Source organism: Pleurodeles waltl, chromosome 1_2, assembly GCF_031143425.1.
Source record: "Pleurodeles waltl isolate 20211129_DDA chromosome 1_2, aPleWal1.hap1.20221129, whole genome shotgun sequence".
NCBI lineage: Eukaryota > Metazoa > Chordata > Amphibia > Caudata > Salamandridae > Pleurodeles > Pleurodeles waltl.
In genome coordinates, this window is record NC_090437.1 from 738,747,775 (window position 1) to 738,773,866 (window position 26,092).

General features: G+C 43.2%; 1 protein-coding gene across 5 annotated transcripts in view; it reads left to right on the forward strand.

Moving 5' to 3' along the window:
* Nucleotides 1-26,092, forward strand: part of GRIA2 (glutamate ionotropic receptor AMPA type subunit 2) — a 428,807-nt gene that overhangs the window by 341,171 nt on the left and 61,544 nt on the right. For all 5 annotated transcript variants that reach the window (XR_011205452.1, XM_069243241.1, XM_069243251.1 and 2 more), the window contains exons 9-10: nt 8,465-8,575; nt 15,432-15,638. Coding sequence is in view for 4 of the 5 variants with exons in the window: in XM_069243241.1 (XP_069099342.1) it covers nt 8,465-8,575; nt 15,432-15,638 (318 nt within the window). In the remaining variant the exon portion in view is untranslated. The remainder of the gene's footprint in view (nt 1-8,464; nt 8,576-15,431; nt 15,639-26,092) is intronic.

A 26,092-nucleotide genomic window follows, 5' to 3' on the forward strand; every position in this document is an offset into this window, starting at 1 on the left:
CAAGGTATCACCTCCGCTGCCCGTAAGGAACAGATGCATCGTCTCACCTGCAAGGAAAGAATTGACGCATTACCTCCCCTGCACAGTAAGGATCCGATGCATCACTTTGCTTTTCCGGCACCTCACCTCCCCTGTGGCCCGCATCATCTTGGTTTTTAACGCATCCAAGGTACTTTGTACTAAAAGGATACATCCAATAATACCTATGGATTAAGACTTGCTTAAACTTCCAAAAAGTGATATCTTGACCGGTTTATATTGGACCTTTGTCCTTTTGGTCTTGCTTTATTCAGATAAATATTATTTATTTTTCTACACTGATGTTGAGTACTTTTTGTGATGTTTCACTGTGTTACTGCATGAGTTATTGCACAAATACTTTACACATTGACTTCTAAATTAAACATTCCTGCTCTGTGCCAAGCTACTGGAGGATGAGCACAGGATCATTTAGGTTGTGTTGTGACTCACCCTGACTAGGACTGTGGTCCCTACTTGGACAGGGTGCCTATCTCTGCCAACTAGAGACCTAATTTCTAACAGGTGTCTAGAAGACTGATTGGTCTGTAGTTATTGGACCACAATGGTCCCTCTTTTTATAAATAGGAATGATTTCAGCTCCTTTCCATGTATATAGCAAATTGGCATAAGGGGCCCAAATTGGTGGACCATGTTGCAGTAAATCCCCTGGATTATATCTGAACCTGGAGCCTATCACAGTTTAATTGCCTCTATAGCCAACTGGGTCTCTTCAAAAGTAGAATGTAAGTGTGTTGGTTCAACACTAATCGAATGGCAGCTGTGGGTTGTCATCATAATTGCAGCATGACTAAAGTTTAAAAGAAGTGATCAACCCAAACTTTGGAATTTAGAAAACTTTCAATCTCCGAGTCAGACTCCTTGCTCCCATGTGCTATGATTTCCCAGAATGTCATATTATCACCAATTATTGCTGCCTTGATAAGGTATATCCAAATGGAATCATCCCATTTAGGGTTGGTTAGAGCAATTATATTGAGCTCTTATACTGAGCTCTGGCCACACAGCCATCAAAAAGGGATTTTGTATTTTAAAGCTTTAACTTTAGGTTTTTGGCAATCCCTTGTATATCAGTGATTTCTCATATTTATTTTGTTAGCCACCTTAGCCAAATGTTTTGTCAACGCTTTAATTAGGTATTGTTTTAAATTTTCAATTAAGCTATTATAAATGCCGGCTTTGGAATGCCAGAATTAGGGAGGCCTATAAATGGAATCTCTATGAAAGGGATATGCATCTGGTTGGTCCGATTTAGATCTGTCATTGCAGGCCTGCAGGCCATGTGCTACAGTTAAAAGAGCGACCTGCATGGTGACCACAGTGTAAGGGACATTTGAGCTCTTGTCAAGAGAAGGTATACTCTATATATTTCATCCTCTTTCTCAGTAACAAAGTTGAGGCCATAAATAGGCTTGTACGTGATATTGAAGTCCCCTTAATAACTATCATGTCTTTCGTATTTATAGTATTTAAACAGTTTTCCTCTATCACTTATATGGGGGATTCTATGTTTCTTTCTCTCAGCCTTAATATACTTATTGAAGAAGTACAAAATAAGACCCGTTTGAGTATAAATTTGTATCCCTAAGATATTAGGGTAATCAATGTTCATAACTTCAACTTCTGATGGCCTACCACTAGAAGAAGGTATGGCATTTGCACTGTATGTTATGTATTCTGGTTTATAAGATAGTTCCCTTAGCCAGGTTTCCTGCAATAATCATATTTGAAATCGATCAATATAACCCTGCCAATTAGGGTTAATGAGCATTTGCCTTAAGCCTGTGGTGTTTCAGGAGATTAGATTTAAATACTTATTAGTTTGTTTATCTTTATGTTTAGGAAGGCAAATACCAATTATTGAGCCCACATCATAATCTAGGTATTGTTGGAAATGGCCTTTCTGCAGGGTCACCCCCAAACTTTCTGCCTTCTTCCTTCTCTTTTTCTGACCTCATTTTTGCTGGCTTTAGGCTCTGTGCCCTTTACCACTGTAAATCAGTGCTAACATGCATATGATCTCTCCTTAAAACATGGTGACATTGACTCATACCCAATTGGTTTATTTAGTTTACTTGTAAGTCCCTAGTCAAGTGCACTATATGTGTCCAGGGCCTGAAAAATTAAATGCTACTAGTGGCCTGCAGCACTGGTTGTGCCACCCACATAAGTAGCCCCCTAACCATGTCTCAGGCCTGCCACTGCAAGGCCTGTGTGTGCAGTTTCACTGCCACATCGACTTAGCATTTAAAAGTAATTGCCAAGCCTTGAACTCACCCCTTTCTAAATCTAAGTCACCCCTGAGGTAGGCCCTAGGTAGCCCATAGAGCAGGGTGCTATGTAGATAAAAGGCAGGACATAAAATACTGTGTGGTGTATTTTTGTGCTGCTATACTGTGTTATTGCATGATTTATTGCACAAATACTTTACACATTGCCTTCTAAGTTGAGCCTGACTGCTCAGTGCCAAGCTACCAGAGGGTGGGCAAAGGATAATTTGGATTGTGTGTGACTTACCCTGACTAGAGTGAGGGTCCTTGCTTGGACAGGGGGTAACCTGACTGCCAACCAAAGACCCCATTTCTAACAGGTATTAAGAGTTGAGGCTGTTACTGGATTTCTTATTGTGTGTGTCTACATACTGGGATGACCTCTCGGATAGAGAGAGACAATCTACAGACTCCAGATTGGCTCATTCTCAGTCTAATTTTGAGACTTTGGGACATATGTACAAATATCAGGTTTTGCGACTCGCAAAACCTAATGTACAACAATGTCAATTACACCGATTGCAATTTCCAATGGGGTCGCAAATGAACTGCGTCGTAAATGTTCATGAGGTATGTTGCAGTTTGTGACCCCACTGGGAATGGCCACACCAACAGGGATGGTGGCATGCTGGGGACAGCAGACCACCATGTCTGTGACTAATTTTAAATAAAGCAGTGCTTTTTTTCTTTTTTAAATGCACCCCGTTTTCGCTAAAGAAAAATGGGATGCATTTAAAAAAAAAAAGTTTTCTGTTCATTTTTTCAGAGCAGGCAGTGATCTGTGGGACCTAAGCACTCATTGTTACAATTCAAGCTAAATATACTTGCATCATGTCCAGTTCGTGATTTGACATACATAGGTAAACTTCCACCTTCAACTACTCCACTACCTGTGGAGGAACTGCAGGTTAATAATAATGGGACCACTGCCTGCTCTGAAAAAATATTTTCGCATCCATTCACAAAGGGGAAGGGGTCCCATGGGGACCCCTTCCCATTTGCGAATGGGTTAGCACCAGTTTGAAATTGCTGCTAACTGCTATTGTTTTGTGATCGCATTCACGGTCACAAAACAATCATACATTGCACTGTGGCTCGCAATTAGGAAGGGAACGCCCCTTCCTAATTGTGACTCCCAAACTCTTTTTGGGATTCAGTAAATATATTACCAAATGGCAAAATGGGGTCTGTGCATCGCAAAATGCTTTTTTCTTGTTGCAAACGGCCTGATTCTGCGAATCAGACCGTTTGCGACAAGAAAAAAGCTTTGTACATCTGGGGCTAAATCTGTATTCCTCACAGATAATGTAGTTCCCTTAGAAAGCAGATTATTATTAACCTGCAGTTCCTCAGCAGATAGTGGAGTAGTTGAAGTTGGAAGTTTCCCTATGTATGTCAAATCACGAACTGGACATGATGCAAGTATATTTAACTTGAATTGTATCAATGACTGCCTAGGTAGAGCTAATCTAAGGTCCATTGAAATCAACCCATTCACTAGTTCTGAGTTCTCAAAAATGCCTAACATTATCATACCCCTCAGTGCCACTTGAGATTCATTCAGCTCTTAAGATGTCTGCACACACAAGCGACAAACACTTACGTTCATGTCTAATGCAATAAGTTATCTTAATTATCAGGAATTCCCCACCCTCCCTTGTATTTTGATTCATTTTGGGAACATTTGTCACATACATTATATTTCCTGCTGGTTAGCAGTACTTCCTTTCTCATAATCACTTGATTGCTATGTAGGGCCATTGTGAGGTGTCATCATACTGGAAGGGGTACATACAGATGTTCTCTCAGGTAGCTCCCTAAAGATGGACCAATGCAACCTTACTGAGATGGAATTAAAAGGAGATTCCTGGGCTTGTTGTTCTCCTCTGATCTTACTGTGGCAATATGTTTGATTTCATTCTCACCATTTTCCCATGAAGCTCCCGGACCTAATTCATACATTCTTTGATGTTGATTAGAGGTAGGATTGGAATGTATATGGGGTACTCCAGGGGTTAAGATCGAGTTCGAAGCTGATTGGCCCTGATTCTTGCCAATACAGCCAGGGAGCTATGGGGTAGACGTTTTAAGTAGAGAGGGATGTTGCTTAGCAATATCTTTCTTTTAGACTTGTGTTATTTTAGAATGTTTAACGCCATTTATTTTCCTCTTGTCCCCCTAACATAGTTTCCACCTCTTCCACTAAGTTGTTTATCCCTAAGATAGTGCACTTATCCACAGAATTTTCCTAATTGAGGTCATTTAACCCTTGTCTGAAGCTGCTTTCATTACCTTACTTTTAACCATCTTTGCATAGTAGAAATCGAAGGTTTGGATACACAGATACACAGATATTTCCTCTACAATTCTGAGAAGGGTTAATGCTCATGTAGGTTTGAAAGCAGGAGGAAGTAAGTTATTGGTTTAAAACACACAAATGATACTACTAATACTTCCTAGCAATTAGCAGGATCCCCAATGTAATAAAGCTCTTTCTCGATAGTCTATCAATAGAAAAATAAATCGAGAAGTAAACCTGCAACTGAGTAGAAGTGTTTGCAGCGGTAAAGGAACAGGACCAAGGAGTCTGGCCCAGCTGTGTGGCTGCCAGGCTCTGATGGACACGGACTTGAGTGGGAGTGTCAAGCGCACTTTGTAGCACTGGGTGGTGTTGGGGCCTCCTTCCTTTTCCCATGAAATCCTCGGACAGGTAGTCCTTTTCTCTGTCGAGTGTCTCATGCAGCAGGAGTGGGAAGAATGCTTTGTAGCACTATGTAGTTTTGGGTCCTCCACCTTTTGTCTCTGGAATCAACAATTTAACAAATTGTATCTACTTAGGCTGCACCTCTGCCACACCTGGATGAACCTAATAATCTTCCATTATTCATTATTAACTTCAAACCAGTTACATTGTTATGTGGACCACATAGTCATCAGTAATTCCAGTGTTTTTTAGGAAACATCATCTCCAGTGGTTTAGTAACCTATGTGGTAAGTGGGCCACTTTTTGATAATTCTACTGGTGGGAAGTTGCATCTTCTAAGGGTTACACCTATGTTACTAGATAGCTCTCCTAATCTTTCTCTCTCTGGATGTTTTGGAAGCTGCATTTTTCATGGCATGTTATACCCCTTCTTCTATATGAAGTTCATAACCTTTGGTAAGTTTAAATGCAAAACCCACATTTTTTACAGTATACACTTCCATTCCTCCTGGCTGTCCCTTTAGTCTTTTATAACTATTAACGTTAGGAAACTACTGCTCTTACCCCTCCCTATACTTCGAGATGATACTGAGAACTTGCAAGCATTACATCATTTACAAGCGGTAAAGGAATGAGACCAAGGAGGCTGGCTCAGCCGAGTGTCTGCCAGGCTCTGATAGGCGCAGACTTGAGTGGAAGTGTCAAGCGCAGTTTTTAGCACTGGGTGGTGTTGAGGTCTCCTTCACTTTTGCCCCTGATATCCTGGGACAGGTAGTCCTTTGATGTGTCCAGTGTCTCGCCCAGCAGGAGTGTCAAGAATGCTTTGAAGCATTATGTAGTGTTGGGTCCTCCTCCTTTTCCCTCTGGAATTATGGGACAGGTAGTAGGCCCTTGTTGTGTTGGTGTCCCAGGAAGCAGGAGTTTCCAGCGCGCTTTGTAGCACTGGGTGGTGTTGGGGTCTCCTCCTTTTGCCCCTGGAATCCTGGGACAGATCATTCCTTGCTGTGTCCCCAGTATTTAAGGAGACTTTATCTTCCAAAGGTTGCTCCTCCAACATCTGATGAACCCAAAGGCTCTTGTAATGCATGATGTTTTGAGAATTGGGGTATTCTGTGTGTTGCAACCCCATCTTTCCTGAGTAACCCTTTAACCTCTCATAACTCTTGAGTTGATTAAAAATGTCTTCCACAAGTACCTCCACCAACCTAGTGAATCCTATGGCCTTTTATGTCTCTGTAGATGTATAGGAAGCTGTGCCTCTTCAAGTAGCATCTTTATCACTCATGAACTAAATAGTCTTTCATCTCAGGTATTGATGAGGTAGTACCTTTCCTGAGGTTCCTCTCCATTGCTATGCAGACTACGTGTTTTTAACAATTTGTATCTTCCTAGGCTGCACCTCTGCCACACCTGGATGAACCTGACAGTCTTCCAGTATTTATTATTAACTTCAAACCAGTTCTATTGCTATGTGGACCACATAGTAATCAGTACTTTCAGTGTTTTTTAAGAAACATCATCTCCAATGGTTAAGCAACCTATATGCTAGGTGGGCCACTTTTCGATAATTCTACTGGTGGGAAGCTGCATCTTCTAAGGGTTACACCTATGTTACTATATAGCTCTCCTAATCTTTCTCTCTCTGGATGTTTTGGAAGCTTCATTCTTTATGGCATGTTATACCCCTTCTTCTATATGATTTTCTTAACCCTTGGAAAGTTTATTGGTTTTAAAAACCCACATTTTTTTACAGTATACACTTCCATTCCTCCTGGCTGTCCCTTTAATATTCTATAACTATAAATTTTAGGAAACATGCTCTTACCCCTCCCTATACTTCAAGATGCTACTGAGAACTTACAAGCATTAGAGCATTTCACAGAATCCCAACAGCTGTCCTAATGCCCTGCTTTCAGAGTGAGAACTGGCCCTGCATTTTGAATCCAGCATTACAAGATTTCTCTAAGGGATTGTTGGTTGGCCTCCTGTTCAGAGACTCAGGGACAGAAAAGGCTCCAACGGCCTTGCACCCAGAACCTGGTCCCTGTCTGCTTTGCAGCTACCCCCCAAGTGTTGCCCTGCCAATCTAGGACCATTGGAAGTGGGCCTGAAGGTGCTCTGTCAGGCCAGCTGTGATCTCTTGGGCAGAATCGACACAGCATACTGCACCTGCTTGCAGCTCCACATTAGATCTGCCACTATTCGATGCATCCCCCCCACAGGACCTCGCATAGCTGCCCACAGCTTCTTGGAACTGGCACTGCTTGACACACCGCTGACGCAGGACTTCGCATTACAAGCCTTTGTCAATGGCATCCTTCACAACGATGCAGGAACTTGCACTACAAGCCCCATCGAAAGCCTCATCAAAATCACCACTGCACAACACATCTCTGATGCATGGCCTCGTATTGCCGTCCCCAGCCCCTCTGAATTGATGCTGCGCAATGCATCCTCAAAACAGCATCTCAAACACTCCACAACAAGGATTTAATGTACTTTATTCAGTGGGTCTAACCTCGTCCCTTTATCCGGCCTGTGCTCCATCGTGGGTGACCCTGAAATTGTGAATTTGCCAAGGTCTAGCACAATCAGAGAACCCCAGTGGGCGTTTATGTTTCTAGGTACTCCGTCCACATAAATCTTTAAACTTGCATATCCCCTGTTCTGCTGACCGTATTTTTTCGTCTTGGTCTCAAATAATGTATTACATTTTACTCTATCTTTCTAAATTGGTACAGGTTTTTTGTGTTGTGTTTTCACTTTATTACTATTTAAAGTGCTGCATAATACACATTGCCTCTAAGTTAAGCCTGACTGCTCTTGTGCCAAGCTACCAGACAGTTAATCACAGGTTAACTTGGGGCTTGCTTGTGTTTCACCCAGACAAGAATTGTGGTTGCTGTTTGAGAAGGGAGTTTACCCCTCAACCAGGAACCCAATTTCCTATACAAGTATTTCCACAATAATTCCAAAGTTTACAAAACAGGATTGCTCCATAACAGTAACACACAACAGTGCCTACAGAATGCTCAGTTCTATTGTCACATCTGAGCAATGTGCAACAACATTTCCTTCAGTATGTACAGCATTACCGCCTCCTGTAAGTAATTCAGATTATCGTCCAAGTATGTAAACTTCCATTGCCGTATTCTAATGAGCCACGGTTTTGCCACAGAGTGTAAAATAAAATTACCCCTTGCCAGTAATCCATTATTTTGTCCGTGCAAAGAAAGAAACCTTTCCCGCATTTAAGTAATAATGGTGTCACCAAAATATAAACCCATAAATGTTTTTCTTTCAGTTTCCCATTCACATGGCTTGATGGATTGTTCGCACAAGAATGTGTGTGTAAACATATGCAGAAGAGTGTAAAGACATCGATCTTGCCTCTGTTATTGTATTGTCTTTATGTTTTTATTTACTGTTTTGCATAAACCTTTTTTTACAGATTGGATTCTGGACAGAGGTTGATAAAATGGTTTTGACTGCAGTCGACGGCCTTTCAGGAAATGACTCCATCGGTCTCGAGAACAAGACTGTCGTTGTCACCACGATCTTGGTAATTACATACATTGTATTAAAATAAGGCTTTTAATATTTTTCTTTGGCTAAATGGCAGCTCTGCAATCAACCCTTTGCAATCTTTGACAAGTTGTTATTTTAGTTGCGTGCAGGCCTCAATCATGCATTTTTCTTATTTTGCTATATAGTACGAAGATGCTTGTTACACAATCGCCTTTTGTTAGTTATGTATTCCTTATGCGCTAACTCGGCAGCCTATGGGTCAGATGAGGAACATTGCAGAGGTAAAGCCGAACATGACAGAAATGCAAAATTCATGCAGTAGTACACAATGTGCAATATTTGTGTGCGTCAATTTGAGAAAGGGGTATCTTAGATCTTAAAGACCTCTGAACAGACTATCCTCATGTCCACCATAACCCGTTAAGAGCCCTCTATGCACCTTCCACAATGGAACACCAACCATCTTGAAGGAGATTGGCACTCGATCGTCTGTTCTCATGCCAACAACTCATTGGATAGCTGATCAAATATGCTTCTACCTCAAACATCATCAGCATGGCCTGTCATGCACAATTCTAACCACCTCAGGCGCTCCTTGTTCCAAGTACATTTTACCAAAGGATGTTCCTCTTGACCCTTTTGAAAGGTATATCCTCTTAAATGTCATAAAGAACTGACAATCTTTGATTATATGTTGTATTGAAATTATTTATCAAGGGTTTTCCCTTCCTTCAAACATTGGCAGAGCCTCACTTGCACTAGCCGGTGATCTGCCACTTTAGATCCTGTTTATTTAACAAACTGCTATCCTATATTGGGCCACGCTCATTTTTGGAAGCATTGTTCCTGAACAGATTAATGGAGCGATGGTTTGACAGATTCTTTGCTAAACCATGTGAAAGCAGAGAAACTTAAATATGAAAAAAACATATCCTGGGATATGATGTTTTATCCACCATTCGATTTTTATGACTGACCACTACATAATACAGTGTTTAGAAAAGAAGAAGAACAGTTTTATATGTAAAAAAAATGCATTATTTCACAGAAAATAGGACAGTGGTAATGATGCCGTAACCCCTCCAATCATGGACTCATAGCTGATGGAGTCAGTCTTAGCAGCCTGATTCCCATAGAAGCATCAACAATATTCGTGAAAGTCATCTTCCATACACTCTTTCACCTACTCAGTGACCTTGCTTTTAGTGCTATGCCATTGCATTAAATGTTTTATAGATTACACTAAAGCCACAAGGCTGCCCTTAGACACACCCACCTTTTTAGAACTCTTTTGACCCATCCTGTGCGAGATAATTGACTGTTCTTCACTCTTTCCTTATTCTTTTCAATATCTTTCTTTCACTCTTTGCTTCTGTTATCTGTCCCTTTGGCTTATTCATCTACTTATTAGTTAACTAAAACGTTCAGTGAATTTGTTTAAGTGTCGGGACCCTGGCATGTTTTGAATGGATGTGTTCTGAATGTTAGAATCATATAACATAGATATCCTCTTTAGACCTGCAATACAGCAGAGAGAAGGTCTTGCCCAAGGCTTTCCCCTGATCTATCTGCAGGATGTTTGATTCAGTAAATGATTGAGTGCAATCCTGTACACATCTACAGATGTGAGTTAAGTACCATCAGGTGCAAACCCTCCCTTATTAATGTCGTAAGTTTAAATCTCCATCCTTATTTGAAAAGTCCTTTATTTCTCACTCATCCTCCCCCTGTACGATAGTGACAAATTTAAGTAATCTCATAGCTCTTTTGTAAATCTCTAACCTGATTGAATGTCACAATCGGTGGAAGTGCCTTCTCTAGTTGATACGTGTTATCATTTGGTAATAACAAATCCACCAACTTAGTTTGCGTTCCACTGTTCAAAACCACAAAACTCTTAATTTGATCTCTGCTTGTGGGTAAACTATCCAGCTCTTTGGTTCCTTTCAACATATTGGCACTAATAATCTATCATTGATCACTAATGAGTCGAACATTTAATTCAGCCTTTTTTCAGTATGCCCTCGCACTCTCTCAAGAAGGGATGAAAATGTAAATGTTTACTTACCACACGAAAGTATGGGGTTCACCGATAATGTAGAGCTCTGTACACGGGAGAATGACCGTGGGCTCCTGGACAATCAGTTCTTCCTACAGACACAGGGGACCTCTATTACTTGCAGGTGCGCCTAATCAAATACGGACATATAATCCGCCCCTCCGCTGGACTCCATACCTCAAGCGGTCCAGCGAGGGGTCGGGATAGGCGCACAGCGAGTGCCTCCTTTGATGTAGTAAGTTCCGTTGCACTTACTGTACGGCGGATCACCAGCAACAACTCAGATAAGGCAGAATGTCTGAATGTTTGAATGCACTTGTTCTTTTCCCCCTTTTTTAACTTGTATGTACGAATGTTTGTGGCTTACCTACCCAATTGATATTTACTAGGGGCTTTCAAGTTCCTCCCACATTATATGAACGTTGATCTTTAGCTAACAGCCAGGTGCGTTAGCCCCCCTGTAGCAGGCACCTCCTCAGCCCCCAACTAGCAACAAGGGCTGGGCATTCTCCCCACCATTTCTAATGGACACCTAATGTGTATACATACTTATACATTTCTTAAACAGATGTCATCTATGTATCTATTCCCTCCTTTCCTTCTTTTTCCCCTCGCTTCTTTCTTCTTTGTTTCTCCCCCCTCTTTTCCCCCCAGAGTGTGACTATAAGGAGACACTCCCCCTCCTGGAATCTGAGGCTAGTTGCCTCAATGATTAGGGTAAGGAAATTATTTTCTCAACCACGTTTTCAGTGTGTGCTCCGCATGACTTTCGCTTGCCGTGGCACCTATCTTTATGTATATTTATATTCAATTTCGGAAATAGAGTGTGTTGTGTTGTGTCTGACTTATGAATTTACAATTTTTATCCCTTTAGGCCACCGCGAGGTAGTTCCTTGTCTAGGGTAGGCCCTCTCAATCAATACATCACAGTTGTTTTTTTCCCCTTATTTTGAGGGGAGGTTTACCCATCTGCACTTAGCATGATGGTTAGAGATCCTAGGCCCTGAAGAATGCCCGAGACCTCTCATGGCTCCTAGCAGTGGGCAGAAACATGTCGGCCAACTTTTAGTGAGGTGACCCAGTGAGTCCTTGTTCTCACCGTGGTGTCCCGCCCCGTTTTTAGTCGCACCAGTAGTTACCACTATTAAAGTGTAGATCACACACAGGCGACTGCCTAGGTGCTTTTATATCCCCCTACCGTACCTGGATCCCATTATCTCCAGGTATAATTTATTTATGCACTCCCTCCCGTTCTTTTAACGGTGAGGTTGAGTCCGCCCAGGTGGTACTATCCTACCTGGGTGGGGCTAGGTGGTCAAATGATGAAGCATGACACTATATAGTGTGTGAGACCACCTAGTCCATAAAAGGACATTTTCCCTTCCCCCCCTCCTACATTTGTCATAAGCACCCACACCACGCATTCTCTGAACCTAATGAGGTTCAGGAGCCCACGGTCATTCTCCGTGTGCAGAGCTCTACATTATCGGTGAACCCCATACTTTCGTGTGGTAACTAGTCTTTCAAACGAGGGAGCTAGTATGGGACGCTTCCCACCAAATATATTTCTCTAATCTCCCTCACAACTCTTTAGTAGTGTGATTATGAAAATGTAAATGCCCAGCTAGTCCAGTCCAAATGTGTAAACTCTTCAGTTTGGGGTACATTTGTTTTGGATTTTAGACTTGTTTTCAAGTGTTAAAATTGTACAAATTTCCATTGAAGAAACATAAATATGCCCACTTAATCTCAAAGTGATACAGAAATAACACCAGCTCTCTCACGGGTACATGTTTTGCTTGCAGTCAGATGGAACACAATATGAGAACAACAAAATGTGCAGGCGACATATAGCTTTAAACAGAGATAAGCCAACCCACCCTGATTACAATTTGAAAGCATAATGCAAATTGCATCAGTTATACATATACACTAAATTGGCATATCCAATGTCACTGTTAGTCCTGTGACCATTCCATAGATAATCCAAAGAGTAAAGCTGATCAAGGTATTTTTTCATCCCTGTGCACACAGACACAGGCACACACAAAAATATAGCGCTGTACGTCAAACAGTAAAGTGCCCATTATCGTTCCAGTGTGTTTCATGCCTGAGCATTTATTAACAGTCACTGTGGAGTATCTATTCTATATTACGATGTATTGTTAATTAGTGCATGCATGGCATGCATTTTGATGTATGGTGTATGACTTTCCAATTATTTCCATCGTGAATCAATTTTTGTGTGCAATCAGTAGAGGAAGCAAGTCAACTTAAATGAGTCATGGGTCTTTTTGGTGGGTACATCACTTTCATGGCCTGTAGCCTGTAAGGGCTTTAAGGGGCAGTACCCCATTCTGTTACTGGGATGGAATTAAAAGCCCATATCTGGGTTTAAATTAGCATAGCTGAAGGTCTGTGACTGAAACCATGTGGGGACCATAGAATGTAAGTTAGGTGATACTGAAAGGTCCCCAAACCCCACAATTGTGCTTTGCTATTGCTGATGTTTTGTGGTGTGGCCTTAATTCATTTTCAATATGGAGCCCCACAGATGTTATATGGTTACAGTGACAGTCACTCGTATCTCCTGGTTCTACCTTTGCATTTATGATGCAATTACTGTACTAGGTTCACAGTTTACAATACATGCAACAGAAATCCAACTTCCCTGGAAAGGATTGATTATTGAGCTACATTATTAACAAACACTGTAGCACCAATATGTATGATGTTATGTAACCTCCCTTTTAACTCCATAACTCTCTTCTTTAATGTAGCCATCCTGCAAAACCGTCACCCGCTGGGGATTGACTGTGTCACTGACAGTGCTATGCTAGTTTATTTTTTTCATGTATCTTCTTGCAGGTTTCACCACTGCATTGTTCTCCTGAGCCCATTGTCCACTGAATACACAACATTTGTTAATTTGAAATGATATGCCGCTTGAATATGCAGCTTTACATAGTATGGAGGCTTCTGCTCAAATGTCATTACAGTAATCTTGTGACAATCAAAAAGCTGAATGTTGTGTGGTGAAATTATGTTTTGTGCTCACTTGGGCACATTTGCAATATGATCTAGTTGTTGATTGAATATCACAGATTGTTTCTTGTACATCAGACCTTGGCTTTTTCTGTTTAGGTATTGTTTTCTGCCTGTTTTTTGTCTATAACTGGTACCACTGTCATTGTGATTTCAAAGAAACAACGCTTGTTCAGGAATATCCAGATTGATGCAGTGGTAAAAAGCAATAAATAACTCTTAAAATTGTTAAAGGTATTTTCATACATTAGTGTGAATCTGATGAGATCTGTGACCACTGCAACCAAGATCCATATCCTGTTTTGTATATTGCCAACAAGATGTAGAAAGTAAGAGAGCTGGCATAGGAAGTGGCAAGAATAACCCTAGATAGAACAATGCCTATTTCACAAAACTTTCTAAGGGTGTGTGTGGTGTGTTGTACAGTAATGGGCTTGATATGCCTGGTGTATAACTTCGGTCAGCATATTTACATCGGAGGTGATCAGCCGCAAAGCTTTTCAGATTTGTGAACTTTTGATGCACATAGAATAGCAGATATTGAGCCATCTGACATTTTAGATGGCGAGTTTGCTTCTGGAAACTGACACATTTGACGCCAAGTCAAAACTTCTATAGTTATTACACATATGATGCTGTGCTTAATATGTGATATACATGCTTTGCTGCAGCCAATTCTAGGTTATTGATAGTAACTTTTATAGAGAAGGCGCCTGATGCTTGGATTTTATGTTTCTCTGCATCCATGACCCCTTCAGTTAGTGCAGTATTTCTTGTACACTGTAAGACCAGTGGTCAAAGATCTTTTAACTGAAGAACCTAACAATATCTATTTTTAATAGTGACAGTAACATTACTAGTGACTTTATTCATGACTCCAGGAAGGACCAGGTAAATATTTACACAAGAATATTTTGTGCTCTCATGAACCTTCGTTAGAAAAGAAGTATTTGGATTATTTATTAAGAGATCTACCCAATCTATGTTTAAGTCATGTAGTCATAGTGAAAATATAAGCACCCAGAAATTCGATTTGTATATTTTCTTAATTAATATAGGTCAGCTAAATCCAGTATGGCATAATTAAGCATTTTTACAGGATATATTTCACTATCAAAAGGAAAATATCTAAATATTTAGAAGAAGAACAGTATTTAAATGCAAGGACTGGCTGCAAAGGCACTGAGAAATATAAACTACAGAGGGGCAAGAGATACATCAGAATAGGGGGAGAAGTAGAGGAGCCAAAAGTCAGTTCTTAATTTGAGCTGGTGGTTTCCGGTGCTCGCCACTAGCTCTTAATTATCAACACTGGCACTTATTACAGTCTGCCACATGGTGGAGATGTCTGTCTAATTTAGGAATGAGCAGATCAACAGTTATTTAATAATTCAATGTACATTGAAAATGACTAATACTTGCTACCCAAGCCATTCTTATAGTGATCAGTGACTGGAACAGTCTGAATTGTCACATTTGTAGGAGTGGGATGGTTAGTAGTTGTGTTGGTACTGTCATTGGCAATGCTGGTAGGGGCAAGGGATGGTGCAAGCTTCTGTGGCCTCTTGATGAGGGTCCTGGCACTTAATATTTTCACAAATTAAGCACTGCCAAAAGTAGAGTAGCAGAACTAGTAAGGGTGAGGGTTTGATTGTTAATAAAAATAGATCATAGTGCATAAAATATGCCCTCAAATCATGAGTTTAAGAGGAATAATTTGTCAGTCAGACATTGGGCTAATGCAGAGTTTCTTTCTTTGTTGATTCACTACTCTCTCGGCTTGCAGGAGTCCCCCTATGTGATGTTTAAGAAAAATGCAGACCAATTTGAAGGAAATGACCGATATGAGGGCTACTGTGTGGATCTTGCAACGGAAATCGCAAAGCACTGCGGATTTAAATATAAGCTGACAATTGTTGCAGATGGCAAGTACGGGGCCAGGGATCAAGAAACTAAAATTTGGAACGGGATGGTCGGAGAATTAGTTTATGGGGTGAGCATACATTTATAAACTTTACAAAAATAGTTCATATGTTGTCACAGAGTGGTGCACTCACATTTATAACTTTTGAGTCTTGATACAGAAAAAATATTAATACTTGTTCAATTGTTTATAACAACATTATTTCAGCAGAATTATCAATGGATACGTTGTCATGCATATTTTATTTAATACTTTTACTGTTGCGTTTTTTAGACTTTGCTTTATCATACATATTTTAGTGAAGCGAATTGCAGTGTTGTGTTACAGCTGAAATATACATCTATAGCAGACCAAATTTATCATCGTGTTACTGAGATAGTGGGGGTGATGCTGGCGACAGTAATTCGAATGGCATTCCATTGTACCTAAAGGTTCTGAACAGAGTTATAAAAGAAACCTCATAATCGAATTATGGACTTCCTCCATTGAACAAGCGGTCTAGCAAACTTCTATCATCTGAGCTAAGCATCCCAGGTGGAGCAAAAAAGCTCCTGCTAGCCTCTTCTAGATCACCATTATTATCCTTTCCTTTTTACAATCTTTTGTAAAAACCATGGATTGCCTTGCGGATTTCACCAGGGTCTGAGAATATATTGCCCTGCCCACTTCTGATCTTCATGATTTTCGATTGTGAGAACCTGTCTCTGGCCCAGACCGCCAGCATATATCCCACCCATTCATCCTATTCATATCACTCCCTCTTTCACATAATGTACTTCGTAGCTGCCTTTTTATGTGATATCTTAAGAATTTTGTCTCTATCTAACACAACCTTGGATTGGGACCCCTCTGTCTCATCCCCTGCTACAACCACCACCGTAAGCCATAATTCGGCTTCCTCCAATATTTTATACAGCTCTTCCAGGTGCTGTTTCTGAGTTTTCTGGTGGTTACATCCAAAACTTATAGTTTCCTCATGCACCCCTGCTCTGAAAGTGTCCCATACCACCCCCACTGGAGCACTCCCTCGGCTGAGCTCTAAATAGTCAGAGATTCAACCCTTCATAATGGGCTCTATAATCCACATCCATCAGGAGAGCCCGATTGAAGGTCCATTTCTGCATGGGTGGCCTCAGATTCCTCCCAGGTAGTTTAAGAACCAGCGGACTGTGGTTGGACATGACCCTAGGGCACTTTTCAATTCTAGGACTGTGCAAGAGAACATTAGAAATATTTATCTAGGCATGCATGGGACCGGTATGGTGCCGAATAGTAAGTGTGTCCTAGATTAGTAGGTTTTAACTTGCCCCAAACATCAAACAACCCATGAGTATTCCCAAGACGTATCAATAGTCTCCGACCTTTGGCTTTTGACCTGTCTACCATAAATACCCTTTCTCCAGCTGTGCCCTGCTTCCATTAAAATTAAAATCCCCACATATAACTATTGGAGTAGGCCAGAGAGCAAGCTTGAGATTAAGCCTCTCCAATAGAGACGGGTCATTCAGTACTGAAGCATACACTGTTGCAAGGGTGAATAGGTCATTTGAGTGTGTAAACAGTGTGATCAGCCATCTGCCAGAGCTATCCGCCTTCATGCGTGCAAATATACAGTTGCTGCCTTGAACCAGAATAGCTACCCCTCTAGGATGTGACCCCTGCACTGTACACCCCACCACCAAAAATCCCAGTGATTCCAGCAGGTGTATCCTGGATTATTCTATATATGTCTCTTGCAGACAAAGTATGTTAGCTCATAATACACTCAGATTGAAGACCACCCTTCTCCTTTTTGTTACGTCATTTAGGCCGCAGATATTAACAATAACAGCTGCAATCCGAAACTTACTCATGGAACTTACAATTGATCAATAACAGCCTAACTGACTTCATCCATCCCACAATTATCTCTTTTGCTCAGAATTCCTTCAGACTAATAACTAAGCTTATTCCCCTCCTCAAATGCTCTCCCTGTCTTACCCACCCCCCATGTCCCTACCCCCAAAATTCCCCTGGTTCACCCCTACCAAGCCCAAATCCCAAATCCCCCCCACAATGAGGCAATCAGGCCCCCCAGAGCTTGCATGATGTCAATCGAAAAGCTCCCATTTTGCCGCCCATACCCCCTTGACTAACAAATGACTAACAAATGCCAGTGAATTATCATTGGCTTAGGGAATCCTACACTAAACCTCCTCCCCACCCTCTTCTGTGAGCATGGAGGAGCCACAGAAAGCTACATGTACCCTAAAAAAAGGGAGAGAAAAAACCCAAACACCACCGGACTGAGGGGATCCTCTTAGCACTCCTTTGCTCCCTTCCAGTGCCCTTTTCATGTCCTTCCCCTCTACTGAGAATTCAATCTCCTCAAAAAAAAAAAAAAAACCCACACAATAGGGGAATGGAAGAATTCCCCCAGCCCCAAAAGCACAAGAGTCCAACCTTCTTGTTCCGCTTAGGCATCTGGCATCCAACCACTTTCAAATCTTTACCATCCCCATTCCCTTTCCCAGATGCCAAACCACATATATATTCTGCTCTTTTATCTCTGAAGTAAAGGTTGGAGCTATGCCATCCAACACTATCTTCAAGCAGGCCTGACTCAGCAAAAAAGCTTCCCTTCCCAGATCGTGCACAGACCTGCTGAGTTGCCTCAGCCGCCACCTTTTCTCCACAGTGGCATGGCAAAAATCTGGATGTGCAAAACAGGAGTGACCATCATAACATCTCTAGGAATCTTCCTGGGACTCCTCAAAGACCACCTATTGTAACAAAAACTTACCGAAGTACATCAACACTGCTCTAGGCTGAGATGCTTCACCCGATCTTGTTTTTTTGGGGGTGAATAAATGGAAGCATTGTGCCCGCTGAACTTCAAGGTCCCAGTTCCACATTGTCAGTTCAGGAAACGTCCCTTCAAAAGTCCAACCACAAAAGTCCTGATGTTTTTCCCTTCAACCCCTTCTGGAAGGCCCAACAATCTTAGATTATTTCTGCGCTGTCTGTTTTTGAAGTCCTCAAGCTTCCAAATCACATTGGTCAGCTGAGTTTTCTGCATTTCGGCCTTGCTTTGTAATGTCCCGATGGATTTAGGCCCAGGTCTCCGTACTGGGGGAGAATGTTTGACATTGTTCAGCATTCTGTTTGTGAGAAAGTAGCCTCTTTCTAGCATGGTTACCCCCACTTTTGGCCTGTTTGTGAGTGTGTGTCAGTGTGTTTTTACTGTGTCACTGGGATCCTGCTAGTCAGGACCCCAGTGCTCATAGATAAAAACGTATATGTCAGTATGTTTTGCCTGTCTCACTGGGATCCTGCTAGCCAGGACCCCAATGCTCATAGTTTATGGCCTAATGTGTATGCCTGTGTAGTGCCTAACTGTGTCACTGAGGCTCTGCTAACTAGAACCTCAGTGCTTATGCTCTCTCTGCTTTACAATTTGTCACTGTAGGCCAGTGACTTAATTTACCAATTTCGATTGGCATACTGGACCCCCCTTAGAAGTCCCTAGTGTATGGTACCTAGGTACCCAGGGCATTGGGGTTCCAAGAAATCCATATGGGCTGCAGCATTTCTTTTGCCACCCATAGGGAGCTCAGACAAACCCTTACACACGACTGCCACTGCAGCCTGCGTAAAATAGTGTACACACTATTTTACAGCCATTTTCACTGCACTTAAGTAACTTATAAGTCACCTATATGTCCAACCTTCACTTGCTGAAGGTTAGGTGCAAAGTTACTAAGTGTGACGGCACCCTTGCACTAGCAAAGGTGCCCCCACATAGTTCAGGGCCATTTGCCTGGAACTTGTGAGTGCGGGGACGCCATTACACACGTGCACTGCATGTAGGTCAATGCCTATATGTAGCTTCACAATGGTAACTCTGAATATGGCCGTGTCACATATATAAGATCATGGAATTCTCCCCCCATTCCAAATCTGGTATTGGGCAGCCAATTCCATGCATCCTGGGGGCTCCACTGTGAACCCCCAGTACTGCCAAACCAGCTCTCTGAGGCTTGCACTGCAGCAACAGCTGCTGCCACCTCACAGACAGGGTTCTGCCCTCCTGGGGTCTGGGCAGCCCAGTCCCAGGAAGGCAGAACAAAGCATTTTCTCTGAGAGCAGGGTGTTATACCCTCTCGCTTTGGAAGTAGCTGTTACAGGCTGGGGCTCTGGAAATGCTTTGAAGGGCACAGATGGTCCCCTCCTTGCATAAACCAGTCTACACTGGTTCAGGGACCCCTTCTCCCCTGCTCTGGCGTGAAACTGGACAACGGAAAGGGGAGTGACCAGGGGTGGTGCCCAGAGCTCCTCCAGTGTGTCCCAGACTTCAGCCATCTTGCTTTACAAGGTGTGGGGGCACTCTGGAGGGCTCTGTGTGGCCAGTGCCAGCAGGTGATGTCAGATACCCCTCCTGATAGGTCCATACATTTGTTGATAAGGTAGCCAATCCCCCTCTCAGGGCTATTTAGGGTCTCTACTGTGGGTTCTCTTTAGATTCTGCTTGCAAGTTTCCTTCAGGAATCCTCTGCAACAACTTCAGACTCTTCTGACCTCGGATCAACCTCAGCCTGTTCCAAGAAACGCTGTAACTGCAACAAAGTGCCTACAAGAGACTGCAACAGTTTCCATGGTGTGCACGCTCTGGGGACTCCCTGACTTCAACCTGCACCAGAAGGTCCAAAGAAATCTACGGTGGAGTGACAGAGTCACTACCCTGCTCCAAGCAGGCACCTTCCAAGATGAAGAACAGTACCCTGGGACTCCTCTCACAGCGACGAGCGTGCTCCTAAGGACATCAACCATGTTTTGCACGTCTTTTGAACCCAGGTCCTGCAGCTCCTGGGGGTGCTGGCTGGCATCCTGAGGGCTCTCTAAAGTGCTGAGAGCCCCTTCTTCCTCCTCACACAGAGTTGAGGCCCCCAGGTTCCTCCTGGGTCCATCCAGCACCATTTTGAAGCAAAATGCACTTTTGTCGTAGCCAAGGCTTGTTGGTGTCTTTCAACACGAAATCTTGTCTGCAACGATCTTCACACCGTGGGACATCTTTTGCATCATGCAGGAACCTGCTGGCATCTTCCTAGGGTGCATTTCTGCAGTCTTCAACTAACCAGGGACTCTTCTTTCACACCTTCTTCTGGGCTGGCAAGGGTTCCTGTCCTGCCTGGAACTTCTTTCGACTTTTGGACTTGGTCCCCTTCCTTTGTAGGTCTTCAGGTCCAATAGTTCAGCAGTTGTTCTTTGCAGACTTGGTTGGGTGCTGCAGAATCCCAAAAACGAGGTGTAGTGTGTACTAAGGAAAATTGCAGTACTTTACTCCTGCTTTTCTAGGCCCTGGGGTGGGGTAATTAACTTACCTTTACTGTATTTTTACTCTCCCAGCAATTCTGCACATACTACACTTGTCTAGGGGGGAATTTGTGATTCGCATTCCAGTTTCTTAGTACATGGTTTGTGTTGCCCCTAGACCTATTTTCTCCCATTGCATTCTATAGGATTTCCTACTGTTTACATTGTTCTATGACTATTTACTTGTATAATTTTGGAGTCTGGTGTATATATTGTGTAAAATACTTACCTCCAGAAGTAGTATTGTCTCTAAGATATTTTTGGTACTGTGTCACCCAAATAAATACCTTTATTTTTGGTAACACTGAGTATTGTCTTTACTTGTGTATAAGTACTGTGTAACTATAAGTGGTATTGCATGAGCTTTGCATGTCTCCTAGTTCAGCCTAAGCTGCTCTGCTATAGTTACCTCTATCAGCCGAAGCTGCTAGAGCACTATTACATTTCACTAATAAGGGATAACTGGACCTGGTATAAGGTGTAAGTACCCAAGGTACCCACTACAAACCAGGCCAGCCTCCTACACCGTCCATCACTTGTTCTTTTTGCATTCGTCACCCCAAGTGGGAAGGGTATGTCCAGACGTGGGTCCTGTGTTCCCCATGCCACTGGAGTTAAGCTAGCCTGGCTGATGAATGGTGATACCCTGAAACCGGTCCTAGGATGCTTGTTTCCAGTCCAGGAAGGACCTGGCTTGGCAGTTTGGGCTGGGCTGTTCCCATGGGGAACAGGGTCAAGACTGATTTGCATATGGCTGGATCCAAACTGGAATGGCATGGGTAGCAAACAAACTATGGATTTAGGCCCAGATCGCTGCACTGGGGGAGAATGTTTGACATTGTTCGGCATTCTTTCCATCACTTATTCTTTTTGCATTTGTCACCCCAAGTGGGAAGGGTATGCCCAGACATGGGTCCCCTACTCCCCATGCCACTGGAGTCAAGCTAGCCTGGCTGATGAAGGGTGATACCCTGATACCGGTTCTAGGATGCTTGTTTCCAGTCCAGGGAGGACCTGCGTTCGCAGTTCAGATTGGACTGTTCCCATGAGGAACAGGGTCAAGATTGATTTGCATCTGTCTGGGTCCAAACTGGAACGGCATAGGTAGCAAATAAATAATGCATTTAGGCCCAGATCTCTGTACTGGGGGAGAATGTTTGACATTGTTCAGCATTCTGTCCATCACTTGTTCTTTTTTAATCTGTAGTTTGTTTTGCATGGCTGATCCACATAGATCATCCGCTATTCTGCTGGGCCCAGACTCTGAGATCTCAGTGGCCTTGATAGGATCTAATATCAGATCTTTATCTTTATCCAGATCAGTAGAGCATAAGCAAATAGAGTCTATCCCATCTATGAGTCAAAAAAACTGATGTGTCTATCCCAGTCATTTTCTGGCACCACTTAGTTAGACTTGGCTCCCCAGAAGGAAGAGGAGGAGATATACCCGGTGGCTGGAATGGCCTCAGCACTGCACCCTTAATCCCTCCAGATGATGTGCTGACTGTTAACTGGCCATCCCCAACAGATACTGCCCTGCTGCTTCTTTATTCCTCATATTTACAGTTATCAGTGCACCACTTGGTACAGGCTCAGGCTCTGCTTCTACCACTGCCAAACTCTGCTGGGAAAATGTTGCTTCCCCCTACTGTGACTTTGGTAGTCGGGCCAGTTAATGTAGTTGCTAATTCAGGGCACCCCCCCATGCTGGGAAGCTCTGTCTCTATTACCTTCACAGCACCCTCTACAGAAGACTCAAAGTTCACAGATCCTTCTGTAACAAAATTGTCTTGCTTGCTCACCTCTTCATACTTTGCAGCCAGACCTCCCATTTGTGAGGAATCCTGCTGCATGTCACTGCAAGCAACAACAATGTTTCTCTCTTTCCTTCTTTCTGTCCACAGAGCAGTCTTTGCCCCCACATGTGGGGGAATAGAGGAGAGATATCTGGTGATGGTCAGCTGCCCTGTTGTCAGTCTGGTTGTCAATTTCCCTGTGGAGCCCCTCGACTCTCCCTGGTACAGGTCAATACGGGCTACCCGAGTACTCACAGTGGGAGGGCACTCTCTTGCCTGCTGGATGTTTGGAGTCCCATTGCCGAGTCTTCCTTTCTTAGGCATACCCCACCTGTACCTTGAGGCACTTCACTCCGTGGTGCATCTCCTTTCCTGTGTAGAAGCCGTCCTGTTTTTGGAAACACTTATCCCTACCAGGCACCACCAAAAACACTGAAAACACCTGTTGCCCACAGAGTGGCTCAACGCACCGACACTGCAGTGCCCCGCCTGCCTCTGTGGCCACACCCAGGGCAACCAGCAAAGCCAGAGACTGGATTTCGCAGGATCATAGGCAGTAGTGGTGCACTGCAGCAACCCGTTATGAAGACCACACCATACCCCACGTCTTTGCCTAAGGGTCAGTCACATCCCCTTGCCATTCACAAGGCTTCACACAGTCACTAGTCAGGGAAAAGTTCTGAGACCAGTGTGCTACGCGATCTCCATTTTGCCTCCACAATTGCACCAAAGCAGAGTCAAATACTGAACTTAATGCTGGGTGGTTAACGCAAGGTTCAAGGAAAGACGCCCTACTTGTCTAAGAAGTGCGTAACCTAGTGATCTCCTGATTTACAGGTTTTACTAAGTTTGCCCTCCAAATGCACTGTACGTTCAAAGGTACCCAGTGGAAGTTGAACTCAGCCTTCTCCTTACAATTAATTTTCAGATGTTAAGATGCTGATACTTGGGTCCATTCACAGCAGCCCAAAAATTCTTCTCCACCAGTGAAGAAAGGTCGACTCTTAGAATAACAGGTTCAGGAGCAAAGTGGAGGTAGAAATGTTTATGGAAGATAAAGTTACATAGAAAGCATCCCAGCCATCTCTCTTGAATCAGGTCCAGTCCCATACTGTCACCACCGAACATAGATTCCTTTGCGTCATTTTTATGGCCCCCTAGTGCTGGACCGCCCCCTTTGGATACATTATGCCTGGTGCAGGTGTGATGTGGCACAAGGGTTTACAAAGTGGCACAATGCAAGCATTGCTCCACTTTATAAATATGGTGCGGCGTTTTTACCCTCCCAACACCACATTACCTTAAAAAAAATGACACTAATGTGGCGTTGGAATGGCACAAGGCCACCATAAATCTAGGCCTAAGATTTCAACAGAACCAGTAAGTGCCAAGTCAAAAGCCCCAGCTGGAGCCTCACCCAAGGGCCACAGATGGTCATGCTGCCTAAAAAAGGAGAGAACCAAAAGAAAGACATGTCAACAACTATCTATCCAATATAGTTATCAAGTTGAGAATGCAGATATATCCAAGCATACCATGTATCCTTGGAAATGCAGTCAGGACCACAGAGAGACTGAATAGAGAGACAGTAATTCTGAGAAATTACTTCACAGCTTCGGTGCATGGTAATGTGGTAAGTGCACTCTAATGAACTTGATAAAAAAAACCTGACCCAATAAATTCATAATCCTGTAAGTCAACATCAGAGTATTCTTGTTATTGATGGTGGACCAATTTCATCAAGTTTTTAAACAAAGCATGACGTAAGTAGTCGCAAAGCTCAAGGACTCTGTACTGAGTACAATACATATAGCACCACAAGCTCCTGATACGTAGTGTTCGTCATGGGTGCAAATTTCAATTTTCAGATGAGAACCTCAAACTGAAAGGGCAAACAAGTAAAAAGATTTGTGTTAGAAATGGGGTTTCTGGTTGGCTAGGGTATGCACCTCAGCCAGGCAGAACTTACCCACTCTAGTCAGGGCAAGGGAGTTACACGTCCACAAGAGCGCTTTTCCCCTAAGCGCTAAGGCCACATTTAAAGAAGATCAGTGCAGGGGTCAGGGGCCACAGCACCCTGCCCCTGGGAACAATTCAACAAGAGGGAGCACAGGGCTGGTGGGTCCAGCTACAGGCCAGCACAAGGGGTGCAGTTGGTGGCAGTTCCTCCTAGTGACCAGGCAGGTCACAGGTCAGCACAGCAGCAGCAGTCCATGGCGGTTTCCTGGTGAGTCCATTCATCAGCGTTCTGTGTCCAGTTTCAAGTTCTAAGAATGTTCAAATTGTGGGGAAAATTCCCCTGTACTTATAGTCAGTTCTTACAGTGTTTTACAGTGGTAGGGAGAGGAGGTTCCAGCCAGTTACAACTGGTTCTGGGAGTGCCCCCTCTCTCCTTTCAGCACAGGCTCCAAACATCAGTGGGGGGTTAACGACCCTATTGTGTGAGGCCAGGGCACAGCCTTTACAAATGTAGGTGTGCCCCGCCTCTCCCTTCTCTCAGCCCAGGAAGACTATTCAGTATGTAGATGCACCTCAGTGACACCTCCACCCTCCCTGTGTACAGGCTGTCTGAAAAGTATGCACAAAGCCCCAACTGTCACTCTGCCCAGACGTGGATTGGAGTCAAGCTGCAAAACACCAGAATCATAAGCACAGATAAATGCGCACTTTCTAGAAGTGGCATTTCTGTGATAGTAATAAAAAATACACCCACACCAGTAAGCAGTATTTATTATCACCATCACAACCATACCAAACACGCCTACGCTAGCCCTCATAAATCAGACAATACCCCTACACATAAGGCAGGGCATTTCTAATGCAATCCTATGAGAAGGCAGCACTCACAGCAGTGAGACACCAAGTTAGGCTGTTTGTCACTACCAGGACAGGCCATGCAATATGGCACATGTCCTGCCTTTCTACATACATGGCACCCTGCCCACAGGGCGTACTTTAGGGGTGACTTACATGTAGTAAAAGGGGAGTCCTGGGCCTGGCAAGTAAATTTAGATGCCAGGTCCCTGTGGCAGAAAACTGCGCACACAGGCCCTGCGCTAGCAGGCCTGAGACAGGTTTGAAAGTCTACTTCAGTGGGTGGCGCAAGCAGCGCTGCAGGCCCACTAGTAGTATTTAATTTACAGGCCCTGGGTATAGAGATACCACTGTACAAGGGACTTATAGGTAAATTAAATATGCCAATCAGGTATAAGCCAATCATACCAACTTTAGATGGGAGAGCACCTGTACTTTAACACTGGTCAGCAGTGATAAAGTGCTCAGAGTCCTAGAGCCAACAGCGAAAGGTCAGAAAAACCAGGAGGAAGGAGGCAAAAAGACTAGGGATGACCATGCGTATGGCCAAAAGTCCAACAC